At 34.6% G+C, this 24,484-nt stretch overlaps 1 protein-coding gene across 7 annotated transcripts in view; it reads left to right on the top strand.

Annotated features, from left to right (window-relative positions):
* The window catches only part of ctnnd2b (catenin (cadherin-associated protein), delta 2b), a 145,038-nt gene that overhangs the window by 18,617 nt on the left and 101,937 nt on the right, over positions 1-24,484 (top strand). For 6 of the 7 annotated variants that reach the window (XM_056477004.1, XM_056477046.1, XM_056477030.1 and 3 more), the window contains exons 2-3: positions 7,915-8,048; positions 21,710-21,822. In XM_056477004.1, the coding sequence (XP_056332979.1) occupies positions 7,920-8,048; positions 21,710-21,822 (242 nt within the window). In that variant the 5' untranslated portion in view covers positions 7,915-7,919. Of the gene's footprint in view, positions 1-7,914; positions 8,049-18,756; positions 18,834-21,709; positions 21,823-24,484 lie in introns of those variants that run through there. The other variant, XM_056477038.1, reaches the window with a different exon arrangement.

Here is a 24,484-nt window from a genome sequence, read left to right as displayed (position 1 = left end):
TCTAACATTTTCTATTCTAATTTCATTTAAAGTTTGTATGACATGATAATTTACAATAATTATTTAGCTATTTTGATTCTTTAGGTGAATAATTAAAGGTACAGTAGGTGATTGCCTTCAGAAACATGGTTGAAAGTCTCTTCACATTCCAGTAGTAATGATTAAAGTAAATGATCTAAATGTATTTATATGTATTTTTATATTCTGGGTAAGGCATAAAACAAAAAAAAATGTTCATCCAATAAAAATTCCCATAATTCTGATAAGTAGCCCAAACTGTCTGTCAGCAAATGTAGATTTGTACATCTGTGCACCCGTTTACGCAGATCAGCCGTTTGCGCATGCACGCGGTCACATGGACATGAGTGACAGCGGTAAAAACAAATGCTGAATCAAAATTTTAAAATCCTGAATTAATATTGGAGTTACTTTTGCACACTGAAGAAAGGACGACACCATGGCGGAAGTATTTCTGTTAGACAGGTAATATGTTTTAAAAGTATTTTAGTCATACAGAGCTGATGTAGATTGTGTTGTTTTACGAATGGGTTATATGCACGGAAGTGTTGTTCAGCCACTGAAATCTTATGGCAAAAGCTTGATGTGGCTATTTTCAATTTCATAAGGGACCTTTTACAGCATCGATAATGTATATTTATATTTAGTTGAACAACAAAACATAAGTATATAGCGCTATTCTGCCTAGCCTGCTTTACTGAGGTGAAGTTGGTTTTATATTCACATTGGTTCATTTTTAAACAATGACAACCTGTGACGCTCCCTATATGGTTTACCATGCTACTTTGAATATTCGGTCTGAAATAGCATGTAAGAATGGCTTAGTAGCAAAAACGAAAAAAAGTTTGTTTTGGTTATCTTCAAAGGGTGTCCATTTGCTTCTGCGTTTGTGTAGCAGCCCTTCTCTGTTGATGTCAGTTTAACTGCTTCAGCCACAATGTTCTTAACCAGGCCCCTCTTACTGTTAGCTTGTTATGAAGGAATGATGCACAAAAACAAAGCCCCGCCCCCTGCTTCATTTTCAGAGGGTAGTGCATTAACATGCTGAAAAAGAAGTCAACTTACAGCTAACTTACGATGCACGTCATGATTTTGCCAAGTACGATGTGATCTTTGATTAACATCTGTGTTGATCCTGAAACATAATTTTTTTGAATATGTAATCCATACCTATTCCCTACATCGAAACCCAGCCATAACTGTGAATTATTCCCAAAATCAGAGGGGAATAATAGTTGGAGAACAATCATGTAGAAGTACATAAACCTAACCGTAAGCGTAAACTTGAAACGGTAAACGTATGCATCAATTCTGATTGGCTGATTGGAATGTTGTTTCAGGATCAACATAGATGTTAATTCAGGAACATGTGCTACTTGCGGAAATCTAGTTGGCAAATTTATAATACCACTGTCACTAATGAATGATTCACTTAGGAATTCTGCAAGATAACTGAAATAAAGCTGCAGGTGCTGTGTCAAAATCACAAGTGCCCAAAATTTATATTTGTTCTGTTGACATGATCTAAACATTAGTTGCTTGAAACAGAAGAAAATCTGATCAGCTTGCACTGCATTCTATGGAGATCCCTGCCATTACGACCCATTTTTTTGCCAGGTCTTGCACAAGTCATGTGACTGAAAACTTTAAATTACAATGCATGATTTTAAAGACCGTTCTTCTTTTTTCTCTTGCACTGAGTCAGGAAACTCCAATTCAGCAGCACTTCATCACAAGTCACAAGTCATCAGCACATTCAGCATACACCAGACTTCACAGTTTTATTCATATCTATATTCTGAAGGTTTTTACCAAGAGATTTGTTTTCTGGCTGTTTGTGTAGGAAGAGAATCCCCAAATTCCTGTAAAACTCATTGGTTTCAATATGTAAAATAAGAATCAGACGTTAATGTAGATTTTGTGCTACAATGAGCACATCATAAAAAATAAACACATGTAAAACAATTTCCCCAATTCATAATATAAACAATAAACTACAGTAGTACTGAATGTAGGCATGGGCCAGTATAAGATTCTGATGGGATGATAACCTTGGATAAAAATATCACGTTGGCATGGTATACTGCTGTAAAATATATTCTTTTGAAATGTCTGGGTCAAAAAACTACTTTTTTCACCTTTTGAAAACAATGTATTTTATTTTTTGAAATATTTGTAATATTTTGGAGCAGTAAACATGTCAGGCTAAATAATTCAAATGAATCATTGACTTCTGCTCTCTTCATTTGTTTCAAAAACACAGATTTCTTTACAATTTAAAACAACATCTTTGGATATATTTTCTGCTGGAGATACTGTTAAAAATGCAAATAAAAATTCTTACACATACCTTAGAAACGATCCTACAGAAAATTTTTATGGTTTTAAAACCTTTTCCAAACCGTGGTATAACTTGAAAACGGTTATCATCCCATGCCTAACTGTATGGTGACAGCTTTTAGTTCATTTTTTACCCTATTAACCTGCAGCAGTGTCTTACCTTAAATGAAAAGTGCCTCTGAGGAAATGAAATGGGATATATTGGCAACAATAGCTTTGGCTTTTCAACTGTTCAATTTGTTTAGTGTTTGACAATGTAATTGAGGTTGTGTTACGGGACTCTGTTGTACACTACTCTGCCATTGTGAAAGGTGTCTTAGTAAAATTACAGTAAATATATACCAAGCAGCACAGGTCTGTTTCTAAGGTGACTGTAGAGTAGGAGTGATTGTAGCAATCATGTGACTCAATGCAATTACATTCTTTTACCTTTTTCTAAGGTACCTTTTCTTTCTTTCTTTCTGCCAAATATAGAGTGTGTGTCAGGCTAGTTAGTTTTTTATGCTCTGTTCAGTACGTTAAGAGTTTTACCATTTTCAACTGATGTGTAGTATGCTTTTTGAGTCAGAAATCAGGGTATTCATTACAGTGTACATGTTTATTTAGATAAATGTATGCTCTACATAATATTGTAACTCCTCTAGTTGATGCACTGTATTATCCTTTCAAATCACTTCCAGTTCTTAATGCACAATTTCAGCATTCAGCAATTTTCTAAAAGTAAAAGCATTAGTTCAAAGAAAGTCAACAGTGTGCTTGATTTTAATGATATATGCAATGTACACAAGATGATTATAATACAAATTGCATGCTTTTTACATGATTGTTCCATATAATGACAGTGTAAAAAGATAGCTACATCTTCTTTCTTTGAAAATGTTAGTGGGGCTGGTCAGTAGAGAAGTGGTGTTTACTCAGAACGTTCAGATTTTATTATTCAGTAATTATTTGATGCAGAGAGTAAAACATGTAAAGGCTTGCTGAAACGGCAGTGCATTTTTATAGACTACTATTCAATATATATTTTTTGTTTTTTGTTTGGAAAGAAGTCTCAGTCAGACTGCATTCATTTGCTCAGAAAGGCACTATGTGAAATACGTTTTTTATTTTTTTAAAGTTGTTATATTTATGTTATATTTCACATTGTTTTATTAGTCCATAACAAGATGTGTTATTATTATTATTATTATTTATGTCTCAATTTTCAATATTTTGACGGTTTGTGAAGATTTTGAGTTTCTTTGTGTAGATGATATATTTTCAATATCATAAAAAAGGTGCAGTATGCAAGTTTGACACCCAGTGGTTGAACTAGGTATTGCATTCCTGGATCAAAACAAATGTAAGCGCAGATTGCCAGATTGAGGACCGAGTGAGTTTGACGAGTGAGTCTAAAGGCTGATTTAAATTGTGTTGTAAATAAAAGCATTGGCATGCAATAGAAGGAATATTTTCATATTAAAAGGAGTTTTTGTTCTAACCAACACCTCGAATTGATGTATTAGAAACAACTTCTATTTCTTGCAGCTGAACAACAGAAAACTGACAATGATCACCTCAGGTACACTTCATGTGCTTTATTCAGTGTGTAATGCTAATAATGTGAGTTTAAATGCCATTTCACATGACATTTATTGCCATACTACTGAAAACAGCAACAGATAGTTCACCTCAGATCTTGAAAATGAAATAAACCACTTGAAATTGAACTTTAGAACTAAACACATCAGTGATTCAGCATCTACATTTAATAACGTTAAAGAGGTATAATATGTATTAATTAGATTATAAACCTTACCATTTTGTGAGTCTGCTGTCCACCGGAGGTTGCCTTTCGGTCACGTGCACATGCTTTGAGAGCCTTTTTGGCTGCATTTACACTGCACTGTTCAAGTGACTCAATTCCGATTTTTTCTGTCAAGTGGCACAGATCAGATATGGCCCTTGTACGTGTAAGCAGGAAAAAATTACATGGATTCCAATTTACTCAAATCAGATTCAGGCCTCATGTTCAAATGTGGAAATTTATACGATATGAATCGAATTCATGCCCTCGTGTCTGCAGTGTAAGCAATGGTTTTTCACCTGTCAATGCGAGTCGTACATCAATAAAAACCATAGCGAATAACATAAACTCTGACACTTCAGAACAGAACAGAGTCCCAAGCCTTAAATACACGAGGGCTAAAAAAGCTTTTATATTTTCATGTAGCACAAATATTTAAGCATGTAAACGAAAGAGAAAGCGAGAGAGAGAGAGAGAGAGAGAGAGAGAGAGAGAGAGAGAGAGAGAGAGAGAGAGAGAGCGAGAGAGAGAGAGAGAAAGAGAGAGAGAGAGCGCAAGAGAGAACGCAATATCCGCCACGTAACCAATATAAACTAATAAAAAACTATTGCATACATCAAGTCATTAAATCACGCCATGGACATAGCATTAAGATGCCAACAGGTTTAAAAAGGCCTAGATTAAAAGAAGATGGCCAAATGAGAACTTTTCTGTCATAAACTATAGTAAAACAGCTTGTCAAAAAGAATTTAAAAAATGAAACTCTGTGAACAGATTAAATACAGGAAACGGAGAAAAGAGTGCTCTTTTATTATCAACTGTTGGTCAGTGCCGGCTCTTTTTTTCCTGGTCATTGCACCTTTGCCGTTTACTGTGTAAATGCAGACAATCGGATACGAGTCCCTTTTAAATGATGATGTAAGCCGGTCATCAAAAATATCGGAGATATTCACAAAATTGGAATTGACCATCAGGATCTGCAGTGTAAATGCAGACTGAATGAAATAGGCGGTTTTCCATCAAGGCAACCCGGGGGGCTGAAATATAATTGACTAAAGTGGCAGTGGGCGGGATAAAAGAACCAAAACACAGATAGGGTTTCGCACATAATGTACATTTTGATTTTTATCAGATAAACAAGTATGTTCACTTAGGGTGTTTCTTAAATATCTGCAAAAATATTATGGTATTTTTATGCTTTAGAAGAGTCAAAAACTTACATACAACACCTTTAAGTTTCTGAAATTCTGTCCATGTTATCTGCATTGTGGAATTAATAGGATGCTTAATTTATTCCTATGATAGCAACGTTTAATTAAAACTGTGTTTTTAATGTATTTTTTTTAAATTACATCTTCATTTATAAAAACAAACAAACAAACAAACAAACAAACAAACAAACAAACTAGCTTTTTCATTTGGCTATAAGTCATTGGCAGTTATGGAAATCTAAAACAAATTTAGTTTGGTACATTACATACCATTTATTTCAGGATTGCAAGGCATAAAAAACAGTATTTTATTACAACAACACATTACTGGCTTGCAACACTTGCCTGTAGGCAGTCCATGAAATTATATTTGTGGTTGTTTTTGTAATCATGATTTATTTCTGATATCAGGATGCTATTAATAAGAGGCAGATGGATGACTAAGATTATTGTCAAAAAAAGTGTAATCCATCTTAACCCACACGCACCAACAGCTGGGGCTGGCATTAGTTGATCTGCTGTATTCTGCCTGATATCACTGATATAGCAAGTCATCGGTTTGGCCTAGAAATGAAAAGTATCTGTTATGGGGTCACTAAATCTGACGTATAAACTGAACATTTGTCAGTACTTTTCCCATTCTGCCCTGTAAGCCTTGTATAGCCGACTTGTGTTTCTACAGATCATACCGTTCAGGTTTTTCTGATTGAATATTCTCTCCTTCGCACAGAACAGATGTGTTCACAGTTGTGCTTGATGTGGTTGTGCAGAAAAGCTCAGTGTGCTGGTGCTCATAGGTACACATTCACATGTGAGCAGCCATTTTCTCTCTGCTCCTGCTGTGTGCAGACTGTTCTCTGGGGAGGCTTTAAATCGGGGTGGTTGATTTTGGAGAGGGGAAGCAATTGCCCAGAAGAAAGCTGAGGGTGAAGAGAGTGATTTGGGAGAGTCGAAGCATTATAGTGCGGTTTTTATTACTCAAAATCCAGGGTTTTAAAAGGCCACAAAATCACTTGGTGATGTATTCATTTCTTTTCGGCTGAGTAACAGGAAGACCGAACACACTGAGCTTGTTTACTTTATATGCACTGATCAAATACAAAAATCAGCTAATTGAAATTGACTTCTTGTCCTGATTTACATGAAAACAAACCTGACAGTGCCTCATGAATAAGTAATTTTATTTCCCAGTAGTGACATCATAATGTAATAATTTGTGTTACGACTCACATACAGTAGTTTCCGCTGGTTTGACTGTAGCATTTCTTCTTTTGTGAAAGAACATATAATTCTTTAGGTCAAGAAAGAAGCTAAAATTCCATATATTTTGTCTGGATGTACTTAAATACACATTAAGGAAGTGTTTGTGTAACATATCACACATGCACTTCAATAAATGGACAAAAACCAGGTTAATGAGGTTTAAGGAATAGTTCATCTAAAAATTTAATTACCCCATAATTTACTAACCGTCAAGCTAACTAACCGTTTTAATAACTGTTACAATCCTTTATTTATTTGATATTTTTCTGTCAGACAAACACAGTTGGAGTAGTTTAAATTGAATCCTGGCTTTTTCATGCTGTATATTGGTGTTATAGTGGCTTTTATTTTTGAAGCCATGTATCCATCTTGCTAGAGTCCATCTTATTGAAAACAAATCTATCTAGTGCTGGATAAGTCAGAAGTATATTTGGTCAGTTTTCATTTAATTTGTAGGTGCTACTGTTCCAAAGTTGATAGTATGTCACTTTCTTTTTGTAAAGACACTTGCTATTGATGAAAAGGGATGGTAAATACAAAAAAATCTTGTTTCAAATGATGTTGCTTTGACTTTTAATTCATTCAGGAATTCTGAAAGAAAGATTCATGATTTACACAGAAATATTAAGCAGCACAACCCTTTTTAAATTAAAATATTAAATGTTTTTGAGCTTTATAAAGAATCATTTGACTCTAAAGACTAGTAAAATTAGGCTGATAAAGTATTTTTTTATTCTTATTTAGTAAGATTTCAAAATATTTCAGTATTTTGATCAATAAATTTAGACTTGTTGAGATTTCTTTCAAAACTTTTTGCCAACCTCAAACATTTGAATAGTATTAAATCTGCTGCACGTTCCATTTGTAAATGCCATTGATTACATTAATGTAGAGCTGTCCTCAATGATAAAACACAACTAAAAGCCACAAAACTAAAACCATGTTTTAAAAATCTTTTCTGAAGCTGATGTAAACAAATCAAAGCATGACGGCAACAAGCTGAGAATCAAAATTGGAATCACAAACCTTTTGAAATGAGGAGATGAAAGTAGGTCAAGGAACAGAGACAGAGATGATTAATTAAATATCATGTCTAACAAATATTATATCATGGCAAACAATCATTATGCAGATAAAGCACTTTGATTAGTATTATGGCAGCCGCAAAGTGGCAAACATGGCATTTTTAATGTAGTTTTAGCCGACAGTCTGCAATTGTAAAGGATCTGTTTAAACGAAGCATGACTTGAAGAATTCTTGTTGAATAACTGTTGATGTTGTTGTTTTGGTCGACAGAAGTAATGCCAGTACCAGACCAGCCCTCTGACACAGAGAACTCCAGCATGTTGAGCCCGGTACTGAACGCCTCCAATGGAGACGGATCTGAAACAGAGACCACCTCTGCCATCTTGGCCTCTGTGAAAGAACAGGTGAGCGCTTTGTGTCAAAACTGTGAAATCCTTCATTCTTACGGAGTGTCTGTAATAGAAGGTTATGTTTCCCCCACACTCATAGACTCAAGCTTTACGGAAACATTCATTTTCCAACAGTTTAATTAGAAACTCTCTAAATCTTTATATACTGTAAACAGTAATTACACAGAGCCATACTAGTCCTCAGATGAACTGCATATGCCATCTGGGATACGAAGCCGCAAGGTTTGGTGTGTGTTTTTTTTTTTTTTTTGCATGAGTCATTTCCATCATTTTGTGCTACCGGTTTCGTTTAGCGCCTGGTGTCTAAATTCACAGATACAAATGGTTTTTGATGGTCAACACACTGAAAATGTGCCATTTCGCCTCACATGGTTTTGTAGATGAGTGGGAGGAGTGGATGTAGGTTTCAGGACTGTGTGGTGTAAGAAATGTGAAATATTTGACACGCCATGTTGCAATCAGGTCTCCATGCTATGCTAGTCACAGCGCCATGGCCTATCTATAATAAGATTGGTCACCTGCTTGTCAGACAGGTGGACAGATTCCCAGACGCTGGCAAAACCTTACAATAAACCAGCTTGATCTGTCAGGAATAATGACAGATGATTGTAATTGCTTATAACCTCCTGTCATATAAAATCTTGTCGATTGTGAAATGCCTTATAGGATTATTGCATATGTCAGAATTTAGTGCGTGATAATATACAGAATTCCACACTTTTAGTTTGCATATATGTCTGTCTTGGCTGGAGGCCATTTTCGAGTCAAGGCCATGTGTAGATAAAAATGGATCATGACAGGCTCTTCGCTTCCTACTAGCGTTTAGCTCACACTTTTAACCATGAGATAGAAAAAGACGACATGCTCTCAGCATTGGAAATCTGCACAGGGAGTGTTAAAGTAGGCCAGAGCCATAGGCTGCTGTGGGCCAGTCTAATAGCTCTCCTATCAGAGCGAGAAAAACTGTCTGCCATCTTTTTTTTTTGATGCTTTTCACTAGAGGGTACTGGTGGACAGGGTCCATGTCACATGAACTGCTTCTCTATGAGAGATTAAAAAAAACATGTAAATGGTCTGAATATTTCTTTCCTGAGTGGGAGTATTTTCTGTTGAAATAGGAGGATTTTGTGAGACATATTTCAAATCTTGAATTAACTATAAACATCATAAATATAGCCCTTTTTTCCTTTTTCAAATATTTCCCAAATGTTTAACTGAGCAAGGAATTTTCACAGTATTTTCTATAATATATTTTTTCTTCTGGAGAAAGTTTTATTTGTTTTATTTTGGCTAGAATAAAACTAGTTTTTATTTTTTTTTTTAATATTTTAAGGTTGATATTATTATCCTCCTTAAGCAATATATGTTTAATTGTCTACAAAACAAACCATCATTATACAATGACTCGCCTAACTACACTAACTTGCTTAGTTAATCTAATTAACCTAGTTAAACCTTTAGCACTTTAAGCTCAATATTATTATCCTGAAAAATATCTAGTCAAATATTATTTACTGTCATCATGGCAAAGATTAAATAAATCAGTTATTAGTAATTTGTTATTATAACTATTCTGTTTAGAAATGTGTTGAAAAAAATCTTTGCGTTAAAGGGAAATTGGGGAAAAACATACAGGGGCTAATAATTCTGACTTCAACTGTATATTCATACAAATGTGCATTTATTTCCTCAACTATACAGTAAAAACTGTATTATTATGAAATATTATCTCACATAGTATAATGTATATCATTTTAATTAATGGTTATATTGACGTAAGAGTGTGGTCACCTAACATCTTTCACTTAATTTGAAATAAGCTTTGTGAAAAAATACACCCTTTTTCTTTTAATTACACATTTGTTTTGTGCTTTTTTTCCAATTTGAAAAAGTAAGTTGGGTGTTTTTCTCATAAATCTGTTCATCTTTCTGATGTGCAGCATTTATTCTGGAGACTATATATTTTTATAGCAGTCATCACAGTGTCTCATGATTGGGGCCAGACAGAATCTGTGGACAATTTTTGCTATTTCGGTGGAGATTTTTGTAAAAAATCTGCAGATTTATGTGGAATGATTTTATGAGTATCATAACTATAATAAATAATAAAAAATACATTTAGTAACCTTTAATTAATGGTTACAATGTAAATCCAGTTAGATCCACTTATTTAGCAAACAAACCAAGTCTTTTATATGATACATCCAAAAGACTGTATTGTAAATAAATCATATGAAAATCTTTAATATTACTATTATTATATCCCAATAATATTAGTGAAATTAATTTAAATACTGAATAACTATAATTCATATAATATTGTCATGTTCAAGAAACCAGTCTGAGATGATTCGCGCTTTATGACTTTATGATGGGAACACTGTGGTATAGATAAAGGGATGGACATAAAGGGATGGACATGGTCAGCAGCAATGCTCAGGTAGGCTGTGGCATTGACATAATGCTTAATTGGTACTAATGGGCCCAAAGTATTCCAAGAATAAATCCCTCACACCAGTGGTGTAGTCCTTGCTTATACTTAGTATGCCTACTTTTTTCCACGAGCTGTTTGGATATTACAACTTCTGAGGATCATACTCTCGGTATACTCACTTGTTTTGGTGATTAGACTTACCTAATTTTTGTGTATTGAGTATTTGTGTTTTTCGAAGATCACAATAAATCATCTGAATGATGAAATGTTCAAGTAAAATTGTAAAACAGCATGGGCGTTGCTTTAGCCCTCCTATATTTCCATTCAGCCCCCCTAACACTTTTGCGATTACCTGTACACTACTAAATAACCGCCTCAGTCCCCTTTAAATTTGATATAAAAACTGCGGCAAAGACCCGCTCCTGAACTCGTTTTTTAGTTAGTCAGCAAACCACAGCATGTGTGTGTGTATATATGAATCAAATGAATCAAAGATACATTGACTTTCATCGTTTCTTTGCCTACTTTTAAAATTTGGATTGGGTTGATAGTACACCACCTATTTTTTTTAGGACTACACCACTGCCTCACACAATTACACCACCACCACTAGCCTGAACCATTGATACCATTGAAAGTCGCAGCAGAAATCGAGACTCATCAGACCGGGCAATGTTTTTCCAATCTTCTATTGTCCCATTTCGGTGAGCCTGTGCGAATTGTAGCCTCAGTTTCCTGTTATTAGCTGACAAGACTGCCACCCGGTGTGGTCTTCTGCTGCTGTAGCCCATCCACCTCAAGGCTCAGCGTGTTGAGCATTCAGAGATGCTCTTCTGCATACCTCGGTTGTAACGAGTGGTTTTATTGAGTTACTGTTGCCTTTCTATCAGCTCGAACCAGTCTGGCCATTCTCCTCTGACCTCTGGCATCAACAAGTCATTTGTGCCCACAGAACTGCCGCTCACTGGATGGTTTCTCTTTTTCTAAGCATTCTCTGTAAGCCCTAGAGATGGTTGTGCAAGAAAAGCCCAGTAAATCAGCAGTTTCTGAAATACTCAGACCAGCCCATCTGGCACCAACAACCATGCCACGTTAAAAGTCACATTTGAGCTGCAGCAGATCATCTTAACCATGTCTACATGTCTAAATTCATTGAGTTGCTGCCATGTGATTGGCTGATTAGAAATTTGTGTTAACGAGCAGTTAACAAATTTACACAAAGTGTATGTTATACACTGGCCAGTAAGTGTATAACATATATTTCAAAATCAGTTTCCATCATCTTTGATCATATTGGAAATCATTTCTTTATTCAAGTGCAATATTTTGCACAATTATATATGTCTTAACTGTGACTTTTCTAGTCACAAAAGTAAAAAAAAAAAGTTATTAATAGTCTTTTGATGCTACATTTTTAATGGTAGTTTAATATTTTAAAAAGTGTTTAGCCTTTGTTCATAGATGCTGTAAGTACACCTTTGATTAAAACCATTCATTTATTCATATCTATTCAAAATTAGTTATAATTAGTATCCTTTAAATTTGAAATACCTTACTGTAAATTGATAAGCAGTTGTACAGGTTGTAGTATGGTTCCTTTTTTTTTTTACAAGGCATTTATATGTACGTTTTATTGTACACAAAATTGTAGTTCAAGTCTACAAGATGGGTCATCATTATGTCTGGTCCAAAATATAGATTTTCTACATTTTACATGTATTTGTCAACATTTAGGAGTGTGTTAGCATTAAGAATAAAAAAATAAAAATTATTTTTGATTATTCCAATGATTTCCTATACAAATCCACATCCCACTGAGTTTCAGTATGACCTTGGCTTGTGCTTTTTTTCTCAGTCCTTTGTTATTACAGTCATATATAAGTAGTTCTGATTCACAATGATGATGTAATCAAGTGTAGCAGACATGTTGTTGCTTTCAGAATACACCGAAAAGAAATGTTTATCATTCTGCCTCTGCTTGTCTACCTCACTTATATTATGATAGATCACCATCGTTTATTTTGTCCTCCACTAGATGGCAATCTCCCATTTTGAAGGCATCTAGTGGATGGAGTTTATCTGAGAGGTCATCAAGCAAAAATCACAAAATAAACTGAAGCGTAGATCCAAAACCAATGTAGATTATGATGACAAATGATACTCTGTGGTTCTGAAACATCTCCCCTCTGCTGTGTATAATTACTATATACCAATATGTCTGGCAGAATGTCCATGTCTCTTGTATGTGTGCTTTGTGTGCAGTTTTCAAGGTTGCACGTGCAAGCAGAACACAGCCTCTCTTGTGTGAGACTCTCTCCCATTAAAATTCTCCTGTATCACTTGTGCTAAACAGAATCACATGCAAGGGAGAGCTGATTTAACTACCAAAACATTTATAAAATGCCTAATTGATGGTAAAAACTACAGTTGACACCTTTCTTCTTCTATATTATGAACACTTTTTTATTATTTCCCTTTGAGTGTAACTTTCTGAGATTAGTTTGACATAGAGATTAAAGTACAGACTGTCTATCCATTTTCAGTAGACTGTTTTTTTTTTGAGTCCCTTTAATTATGATGTTAATTAAAGAAATTTATCTTAGTGCTTTTAAATTGACACATTAATACTCATAAAAAAGCCACTGGCATATGAGGTTTAATTATGAGCATGGCAGGCATTTTTTGGAGAGAGCGCCAGGGTTTGTAAGGGCTAAAACAGTTAAGGTCAAGATTGACTTTCCATTTAATTCGAACTCTGCATTTCGGTCTTTTTATTTTAGGCGAAGAATGTTAATCAGCTCATTATATCTCCGTCCGACAGGAGTGATTTGTTTTAGCCAGGAGTGAAGTCATTTAGAATTTTTCTTTTTTTCACGTACTGTAATTATTAATGTCACATATTCAATCAAATGAGGCAGTTCTTTTAATTACTTGTTTTTTATGAGTTAAGTTGAGGCAAATGAGCATATTATCAACTCTTTAAGATTATCTGAGGTGTTTTGGGAGGTCTCATTTTTCTGTAATTTGCAGGAAAATGGAACTTTTCTGTTTTAAGTGAGACAGATTAAACTAATTCATTTGAGTAATTCCAGTTTGTTTAACGTGCTTAAACAGTGGTACAGTGGTAGAAACTTCTAATATGGGAAAATGGGTCTGTGCAGGTTTCCCACTGACATTTTGAAATACTCTGGGGTTTTTAATGCTTTATTTATCATCACAACACGCATAATAAATAGAATATTCTGAGTGAAGGATGTTTATGTTTTTACATCGCCACCAGGGAATACTTCAATAATTCAGTCATTTACTTGCATTGCTACAGTAGGTTATTGATTTGCACATAAACCTGCGAATCGGGTTTTATTTGTTTAATTTATGAACTTATTTGTGGTTGTTATGTAAACATGTCCGCTGTTCTATATGGTGTTCAGTCTGTGTGGTCAGGCTTGAGTGGGTCTGGACTCATTAAACGGCATGAAATTATTGAAATTGGGTTAAGTCCTTAAAGGAACTCGCGAGGCGAACCCCAAGTGACATTTTGCAATCAAATGGACCAGTGAAGAAACTTAAATGTCAGTCTTTGTCCACAGGGCGCAATTAGGCATTTAGGCCAAAAGACCACATTCAGCTCTGGAAGCAGTCAAATCAATTTCTCTGTCCCTCGGCTGCTTATTTTCTAAACAAAAAGGTTTAACAGCCTTTTCTAAGGTTTTTATGTAAGATAATGTAAATACATTTCTGTTTCTCAACCTTCATCCCTGTATGCAATTGGTGCTTCTGTGCTGTCAGTCATTTGATCAGAAGTGGTCAAACAAAAGGTTGTTTCTACCTGGTTTTAACATGTATTCAGATGCTGTTTTTTAATGACCGCTACTAAGTACTGAGTTTTGTTATCTTATGAAAGTGATAGATAGGTAGTGTGATAAAAGACTGGTTAAGTACATAGGATCTGAATCATTTAGGGCAGGGATGCCCAAACTAGGTCCTGGAGGCCCGGTGTCCTGCAAAGTTTAGTTACAACCCAATCTGACACACCTGTGCTAGCTAATCAAGCTCTTACTAGGCTATCTAGAAACATCCCTGCAGGTGTGCTCAGGCAAGTTGGAGCTAAAATCTGCAGGACACCGGCCCTCCAGGACTGAGTTTGGGCACCCCTGATTTGGGGTATTGTAAGTAAGTAAAAGTATTTTGTGTTCAATATGTAATTTCAATATGGCTGTTTTATAACTTGAAGGATGAAGTGCTCAGAATTTGTCTGAAACCAAATTGTATTCTGACAGCTTCTGTTTACATATCTGTCTTTAAAAGAAAGAAATTATTTATCATTTTTTGCTGTTAAATTAGATTATGTTGTAATTTCTTAATTTTTTTTAAGAAAATGTAGCTGTGTTATGTGCAAAACTAAAAAACCAACCCTTTGTTTTCTAATGATATTGCCAAGGGGCAGCATAATTATTGAAAACAGCAGAGGGCTTAAGATAGTTCCTTGCTGCAATATTTACACTACTACTGTTAATTTGTAACCGGCATCACACAGGTACGGTTTAAACAATTTTAACAAAAAATTACTGCAGTTAAAAAAAAAGAATATTGCAGTTTTTTAAATGAATACTGCAGTTTTAGTTAACTTCTGAAAAGAACAGTTTTTTGGACATGAAACATAAACTGCATTATTGAAGTATATTGCAGTATTACTGCAATACAATGGAAGTACTACAATACAACCAATTGCAGTACATCTACTGCAATACAATAGAAGTACTACTACAGTACAACTTCAGTACAAGTACTGCAATAGTACTGAAGTGATACTACTACTTTAATAAAGTACAACTACTACAATGGTACTGAAGTACTGCAACTACTATAATGCAGTACTGCTATGCAATACAACTGAAGGTCTACTACAGTACAGCCTCCATACCGCTATTGCTACACAATTGCAGTACAATAACTATTTTTCCTGCTCAGTGGATAATGGCTTCCAAATGAGGTTTCAGTACTTCAGTTGTCTTGCTGAAGTACTACCACAATATATTGTATTGCACTTTTCGAAAGTATAACTAACTACAAAGATACATCTACAATACTGCAATAAAACTAAAGTGCACTTTTAATACTTATGTACCTAAGTGCAATAAATTATATAACATCACTATATTGCCCCTCTTAGTTTATTTACTATTATTTCAGTTGTACTGCAAGTTGTATTGCTGTTAAACTTTTTTGTATTGTAGTTGAACCTTGATTACACATCATTATACTGTAAATTTGCAGTTGCATTGAATTTTGCCACAGTTATCCTTGTTTATAGACTACTGCTGTTGTACTGTTTAGTTCCCTGCTGTTTTTTTCTATTATTTGTTTTTGCAAATAAACTCTTATAATTATAATTAGAAAATTACTTGAATCCAAAAAACATCACTGAAAAAAGTACTAAATATTGTTGGAAGATTTTGAAGGACAAACCCTTTTGTACAAGTGCAGTACAGTTCTTACCACACCATTGGCATATCAGACTACAGCAGCACAAGTGCAGTAAAGAGTTTATTTGTTTTTACTCCAGTTTGTGGCAACTTATACTGCTGTTAAACTTTATTGTACTGCATTTGAATTGTGTTTATACTTCATTGTATTGCAATTTTGCAATTTGTACTTAAATTTACCTGCAGTTATACTTCTATATACTGGTGTTATACTGCAGTTTTACTTCAGTTTACTGCAGTTATTTTTGTAAGGGTATTTAATAAACAAACTCACGTTAAACACAAGTAGGCGGGTAAGTGAATGAAAAATATGTAAATGGAAAAAATGTGACTTCAAGAATAATCCATCCGTCACAGCAAGGAAAAATACATAGACTTTGGAATGATTTGCCGATACCCATTAGACAGGCTATTGTTGTAGACTTGACTATTGTTTTCATTTAAATCAGCTCTTAAAACTCTTTTTTTTTTAATTGGCATTTGACATCTGATCTTACTAACTGGTTATTTTAATCTATATGCCTTTTTAGGTAGTTTATCTATATTTTGTCTCGTATTTTCTGTATTTTATATGCTATAATGCATATTTCTGTACAGCACTTTGGCTCACTTCTGTATTTTTAAAGTGCTCTATAAATATAGTTTGACTTGACTTAATTGTTTGGTAAACTTTGTCACGAGTCACAACCCTTCTCTAAAACAATCAGGAATTAGGTCAGTATGGGATCTACTGTGGCAGTGTAGATGCATTCAATGACATGAGCGTTAACATGACAAAACCAATTTAGTCAAATGTGTTTTTGACTACCTCAAGAAGAGGTCAAAAGTGGACAAGCACCAATTGCTTTAGACCATGATGCACCTGTATTTATTATTGTCCATGTGTGATCAGATTGATGAAAGCACATTTAAATAACAGGTGTAAAAATTAAACTTGTTCCACTCCTGGCCCTACAAAATGCATTTGATGCAGTTTTGTCTGATTGGTGTGTTTTGTCTGAACAGGATGTTAAAGGCAGTATTTCTATTTGAAACAGAGATCTAACATTATAAATTATATTATACAGACAATTTTGATCTTAGAAACCTGGTCATAACTTTTAAAAACGCTACATTATTTTAAAGAAGACTCTCTTGGAGACTCTCTCCCATTAAAATTCTTCTGTATCAGTTGTGCTCAACAGATTCACATGCAAGAGAGAGCTGATTTAACAACCTAAACATTTATGAAATGCCTAATTTATGGCAGGAACTACAGCAGACACTTTTCTATATTATGAACACTTTTTTTTAATATTTCGCTTTGAGTGTAGCTTTCTGGGATTAGTTTGACGTAGATTAAAGTGGTCTTGTACAAAGTACAGACAGTCTATTCATTTTCAGAAGATGTTAATTAAAGAATTTTATCTTAGTGCTTTCAGTATTTTTCTAAACACTAAAATACATTTCTTTCAGAATTTTTAAATGAACAGAATGTTTAAACAGGCAGCATTTTTATTTGAAATAGAAATCTAACATTATAAATTATATTATACAGACAATTTTGATGTTTCACCTGGTTATAACTTTAAAAACACTACTTTTCATTATTCTTTTAAAAGAAGACTTTCTTGGAGACTCTCTCCCATTAAAATTCTACTGTATCCATTGTGCTTAACAGAATCACATGCAAGGGAGAGCTAGTTTAACTACCTAAACAGTTATGAAATGCCTAATTTATGGTAAGAACTACAGCAGACACTTTTCTTTTTCTATATTATGAACACTTTTTTGGTAACACTTTATTTTGATGGTCCATTTGAGCATTAGTAGACTGTCTGCTTAATATCTGCTGATACTGCTCCTTCAACAGACATTTTACAGACTATAAGAAACTTTGCAAGTACATGTCAACTTACACTAACCCCAACCCTAACCCCAACCTAACAGTTTACTTGTAATCTAATAAGAATTAGTTGACTTGTAACTTAAATTCAACAAATGGACCATCAAAATAAAGTGGGACCAACTTTGTTATTATTTCCCTTTGAGTGTAACTTGCAGAGGTTAGTTTGACATAGAGATTATAGTAGTCTTATATGTACAGAGTACAGACGGTCTATTCATTTTCAGAAGACGGTTTAACTGATGTTTAATACAGCATAGGAGTAGGAAAAACAACGCTTTGAATGCTACAGAATAACCATTTTCAGTCCAGGTGACATGTCTGCTGTCCTACTGGGCTCGCTGAGTGTTTTCTGTCTCTTCTGAGTGCTATATTTAACCAACTTTTGTGACAAGTGGAAAGTGGATGCTACTCCCCGCTCAGGGAGCCTGTCCATTGCAGGCAACTGAGGCATAACAGCCTGTTAGAATCTCTGGAGGAAGCACAAAGCTTCACATTGCTCAGTGGAACGATGCTTTTTTGCTGCCTGGACCCGCAAAAAAAAAAAAAAAACACCTCTTTCTCTCAGTCATTCTGCGATCCTTTCAACAAGAACCCGCATCTCCCCCTTCTCCTCTTCAGAGCAGAGCACAGATGGCGTCAGAAAGAGGGGAAGAGTTTAGGAGGAGGCGGAAGAGTGACTGGAGGGCGGTGGTATTTGGCTGGCTGGCTGGTGGGAGGGACCCTTTGTGATGCAATGTTGCATAAATAATGCCAAAGGGGCTCTAAATTCACTGTTGCCATGACGACCTTTGTGCCTGACTGCACTCCACTTTCTGCTTTCCCGCTGGAAGGCAGTCACTACCACTCTTGTAGTTTCTCTAATGACTTTACTCTCTCGATAAGCAGAGACGAACACAGTCTTGTGGGATAGTGATGCGCCGACACGGCTTGTTCTCAGCTCAGACGTCCTCTGGAGTATGGTACATGTGCCAGTAAGTGTGCTGTTATTTTATTCGCAAAGTCAACAGGTGGTTTATTACCAGCTTGGAGGAGTTTTGTTGATGATGGATAGATGTTTGCAGCTCAGCCGTGATCTCGTTCATGGGAAATAAGAAAAGGTCAGGGATTACGCCGGTTTGTTTTGTAACTGACAGGTTAAAACAAGAGCAAAGTAAGACTGTCTGCTGCAAATGCAATGAGATGCGACTGCCGTGAAGGCATTAATTGAGACCCTAGACATGTGGAATGATTGTTGAAAAGTGTTTGAATGCTGCGGTTAGCGCCTCTTTAGTCGTCATGGTCCAAAGAGCTCCCTTCAACACTCTGAATGGGTATTTTTGTAGCCTTCATCTGGGTTCGTGCCCAAAATAGCAGGTGATGCGTTCTGGAGCCCTCTTAGCGTTAACCGCTCCGGGGAGAGAGTCTTTGACCTTGTGGCTGAGTGAACTCATTTCAGCCTTGTCACAAAAGAAGTGGGAACGTTGCATTGACTGTCGTAGCCCCGGGCGCAGGCACATAGTGCAATGTTTCCGAGTGGATTTTCACAGTGATTACTTTAAAGAGGAGCTCTGGGATTTCATCTCTGATTTAGCATCGACAAGTTTGTCATTAAATGTGAAGCAGTGCATATCTAATTAACAGCGAAGCCGGGTGGTGTATTAGTGCCAGATTGGTCCAGTGGCCATCAAAGTTCAGAACACTGCTTTTGGATGTGTGGACAAACTGTGTAGAGTATAGTTAAAGACAATGCACTGTTTCATTTGTTAATGATTGTATTGTTTGTGCCCAGTTAACTTAAGGCTAGGTCTATAAATTATATTGATGAAAAGTTTGGGGTTGACAGATTTTTAGTCTCTTATGTTTTACCAAGATTGCATTTATTTTAGAAAAATACATCAATAAAAAAGCAATATTGTTGGGAAAAAATAATACTATTAAAATGTATGCTAAATATCCTAAATAACGATATTCTTTTTATTTTTGTGGACAAAGCTGATTTTTAGCAGCCATTTATTCGTTTCTCAGTGTCACATGATGCTTCGTTCTTCAGTGTTAAAAAAGTTTACTGCTTAGTAATTTTCGAGAAACGACAATACTTTTTAAAGATTATTTAATAAACAGAATGTTAAAAAATGCAGTATTTCTATTTGAAATAGAAATCTAACATTATAAATTATATTATACAGACAATTTTGATCTTAGAAACCTGGTCATAACTTTAAAAACACTACTTTTCATTAGTTTTTTTTTTTTTTTTTTTAAGAAAACTCTCTTGGAGACTCTCTCCCATTAAAATTCTCCTGTATCCATTGTGCTTAACAGAATCACATGCAAGAGAGAGCTGATTTAACAACCTAAACATTTATGAAATGCCTAATTTATAGTAAGAACTACAGCAGACACTTTTCTTTTTATATATTATGAACACTTTTTTATTATTTCTCTTTGAGTGTAACTTTCTTAGATTAGTTTGCTTTTAGTAATTTTCTAGAGACTACAATACATTTTTTCAGCATTATGTATTCCAGCAACATTTCTGTTTGAAAGTTTAGTTTGACATAGAGATTATAGTAGTCTCATATGTGCAAAGTACAGACGGTCTATTCATTTTCAGAAGACTGTTTTTGTCCCTTTAATTTGATGTTAATTTAAGAAATTTATCTTAACGCTTTTAGTAATTTTCTAGAAACTAAATTTTTTTTTTAGGATTTTTAAATAAATTATTATTAATTCAGACAATTTTGATCCTAGAAACCTGGACAATTCTTTTATTTTTAAATAGAAAGTATTTTCTCCCCACCAAGGTTATATGATATAATTAAAAATATTATAAAATAGTTCAATTGTGAAAAATGTATTCAGTTTAAAACAACTTTTCTGTTTTAGTATATTTTATAATGTAACCTATTATTTGTTGCTCAAGAAACTGGATAAAAGTTAAATATTTTGTGCACCTGTGATAAATTACTATTCATAAATACCATTATTTTAATGTTTATTCATCAAGGTCACATTAAATTGATGCAAAGGGATAATAATATCTTTTAGAATTTTACAAAACATTTTATAAAAAAATGCTATTTTAAACTTTTGATTTACATGTAACATTTATCACAGCTTTCACAATAATATGAAGCGAAAAAAGTTTAACTCAATGTAAATAATAGCAAAAACCATTATTAACTATTGCAGAATGAGCATCACTAATAGCTGATCATAATAATGCAGAAAATCATCTAATCAGGATGAATTATGAAGAATCATGTGTCTAGACTAAGTATGCATAAAATTCAGCTTTGAATAACAGGAATAACTGAAATTAGTAGCTAATTTCCATCTTTTTGTGAGACTGTGTCTTTCCCAATTGGTGTTAAGATGACACCTCATGATTTTGTTAATAATAGTGGTTTTGGTGTGGCTTGAAGACTTGAAGACATACATTTCACCAAATGGTTTTCAAGAAAAGTAGCCGGCAAACATTGCCAGAAGATGCAGACATTTGACAGATGCTTTCATTAATGGATACTTTTGTACGCCTTGCTAACATAAACAAGGGGCCTGACAGTCAGTCTAATAGCTTGACTATTGCAAGATTTTATTAAAGTTATTGATCTACTGGAGACTAGATTTATATGCCAAATATGTCAAGAAATAAAATGCATTTCGTCAATATGAAATAAAGAAGAAGCTCTGAGCGTTGCACAGCCACACAGTTTCTCTGCACCCTCCCTCCCCAAACACACACACACTCACTGTAGTAGTTACTGGAGCATGTGTAAGTGCAAGTGTGATACATGCCATAGACAGAATCAATTGTATAATTCCTTTAGGGCTTCACACATACACTCTGACTGCTTTATGTGTGCAGGAGCTGCAGTTTGAGCGACTGACGAGAGAGTTGGAGGCTGAGAGGCAGATTGTTGCCACCCAGCTGGAGAGATGCAAGCTGGGATCTGAGACCGGAAGCATGAGCAGCATCAGGTGGGTCAAGTTCAGTGACGCCTCTGTTTCTCCAGCTAAAACCAGCCATCTTTCACATCTCTCAACCTCTCCTTGATCTTTACCAGCCGACTTGTCATTAAACCATCAAATCATTAAAAGCATGTCATTTTTTTATAGTTTCTTCTTTGAAATCTTTTGATGTGCTTTCCTGTCTCATTCCATCATGAATATTTTAGTGTAATCACATTCAGAGGAGACTCAGATCTAAACTCCCCCGCTTAAATTAAACTCTTTCACAATTACAGCGTAAACAAAGGGTTAAGTTGTCACAAGCTTTGAATTCAGCCTGTAATTAAAATCTCACCATGTTTAAGTAATAAACGTGAACTGATACCATAATAAAACAGACTTTATGGATTATATATGCAATCAGTTTGACCCTTCAGAGGAGGAGAAGTGCTTCTAATCACTGTTTACAGTGAATGTTCAAATTAAACTGAACGGCCTCATTGTTTTGTCCTCTTTTTTGTCCACTATTTTATGTTTATTCATCAAGCCTGAAAACTCAAATCAAATGTCCTTTGGCTGTTCAGTCATTAAGACACCCACCCTGCTTGCTTTTGAGGGACTTTGTTGTAGAGGATATCAGGTGTACAGGTATAGATTTGTATCTGTATTATTATCCATTGATTTGCTTTGGAGACTTCAGCCAGAGGACCCATAACTAGGGCCAAACAGGATATGTGCAGAATATTGTAAAAAATCTGCGGATTTATGTGGAATCACATATGTTAAATAAAAAATATTACATTTTAAACTTTTATTTAATGTTAATGAAATTAGATCCAAATTCGATCCATTTATGTGGTAAACAAAAAGCAAGTCTCTCATATAATATATCTATTAAAAGACAGAAAATATTACTTTACAAACTGAATTGTAAACAAATCTCATGATTTATTTTCATATTAGTCAGTAATATTACTGAAATTAATTTAAAAACTGAATAAAGTAAATAAACAAAATAAAAAAATAGACTCAATAATGGGCTAAAAATCTGTGGAAATCTGCAGATTTCTGTGCGCGCAAATTCTGTGGGCCTACCCATAACTACTGGGCCCTTTCATATTCTTTCACACACACTGGTAGCCTAAAACTGAGAAAATGTCGCAATATATCATTCATCCATACATGCTCAACAAGTTCTTTCTGCTGACCTGGCTTTAAATATTTTATTTGTTTTCCTATTTGTGTTTGTTTATATTAGGAACATAAGTTTATTGTGTTAATATGATTAACTACTGCAGTTATGAAAAAAAAAACATTTTTAATGATGCTAATGGAAATTGAGCAGAATCAAATGAACCAGTGATTCATTTGCCCATTCATAAAGAGAGCTATTTAATTAATTCCTGAACACATCATATTAATCAAATGAGTAAAGACTCAGGGCTCTGTTTTAACATTTTTAAATGCATGGTCTAAAAAGGTTGTGCTTGTTAATGAGTTATGGCTGTGTTTGGGGCATATCTTGCAAATTAAACTTTATTTGAACTTTTTGTGTGTTTTAAAAAGTCATTATTTTTTAATTTCATTGTAATTATACATAGAACAAATTATTTCCTGAATATAATACTTTCTGTCACGTAAAGTAATCTAAAAGAACAAGTCATTAGTTTTTAGTCAAAAAATTCTATTACAGTGGTCCCTTGTTTATCTGTACGTGCTAATAATAACAAGATGAAATCCGCAAAGTAGTCAGCTTTATTTGTTACAATTATTATAGATGTTTTAAGGATGTAAAACCCCTCACTACATTTTTATACACTTTTTCTCTCTTGTTAAACACTCTCAAAGTTCAAGGAGTTTACAAAAAAATAAGTCCAGTACTATAGAATGAAATCAAAGATCAAAACCTGTTGTTGGGCCAAACATTCATCGCTGTCAGAAAAAGGTTCATAAAGCTTTGTGCAGATAATGTTGGCATCCAGCGTAATGTTCTTTTTCTTGTAGTCACTGATCCACAAAATTAAAGCAGACTCCATTCTTAAGGGGCTCGCACACTGGATGTGCCGCGCACATGACAGTTGGAAGTAACACACAACGGGCGCCCACATTGGCATGTTATTTAAAATGAAATTATTCAGGTGGTGCTCTGTGGCGCGGCAGAAATTTGAAGTGTCCTGAGTCGTAGCTAGGCATGGGACGATGACCGTTTTTAAGGTATATCGCAGTTTTGAAAAGTCAAGGTTTTAAAATGGGCAAAATTTTCTGCTTTACTGTTCCTACAGTATATATAATATTTTATTTTATTTAATTTTTTTGGTTTTTAGGACAACAGTATCTCCAGCAGAAAAGATATGCCGTTTTATATTGTAGAGGAATCTGTGTGTTTATAACAAATGAAAACAGCAGAAGTCAATGATTCATTTGAATTATTTAGCCTGACATGTTTACGCTTACAAAATGTATTAAATGTTTCTTAAAATAAAATATATATTAGGTTCAAATGGGAAAAAAAGTTTTTGTTTTTTACCCAGACTGTTAAAAAGATCAGATTTTAGAGCAGTAATCACAAAACCGTGAAACCGTGATATATTTATCCAAGGTTATCATACCATCAGAATCTTATACAAGCCCATGCCTAGTCGTAGCTGGGCACCGCAGACAGCAGATGACTTTCGGCGTCTGTGTGTGTATT

The sequence above is a fragment of the Danio aesculapii genome, chromosome 2 (assembly GCF_903798145.1).
Source record: "Danio aesculapii chromosome 2, fDanAes4.1, whole genome shotgun sequence".
NCBI lineage: Eukaryota > Metazoa > Chordata > Actinopteri > Cypriniformes > Danionidae > Danio > Danio aesculapii.
The sequence above is the reverse complement of the archived record's forward strand: the minus strand, read 5'-3'. Positions and strand labels throughout refer to the sequence as shown.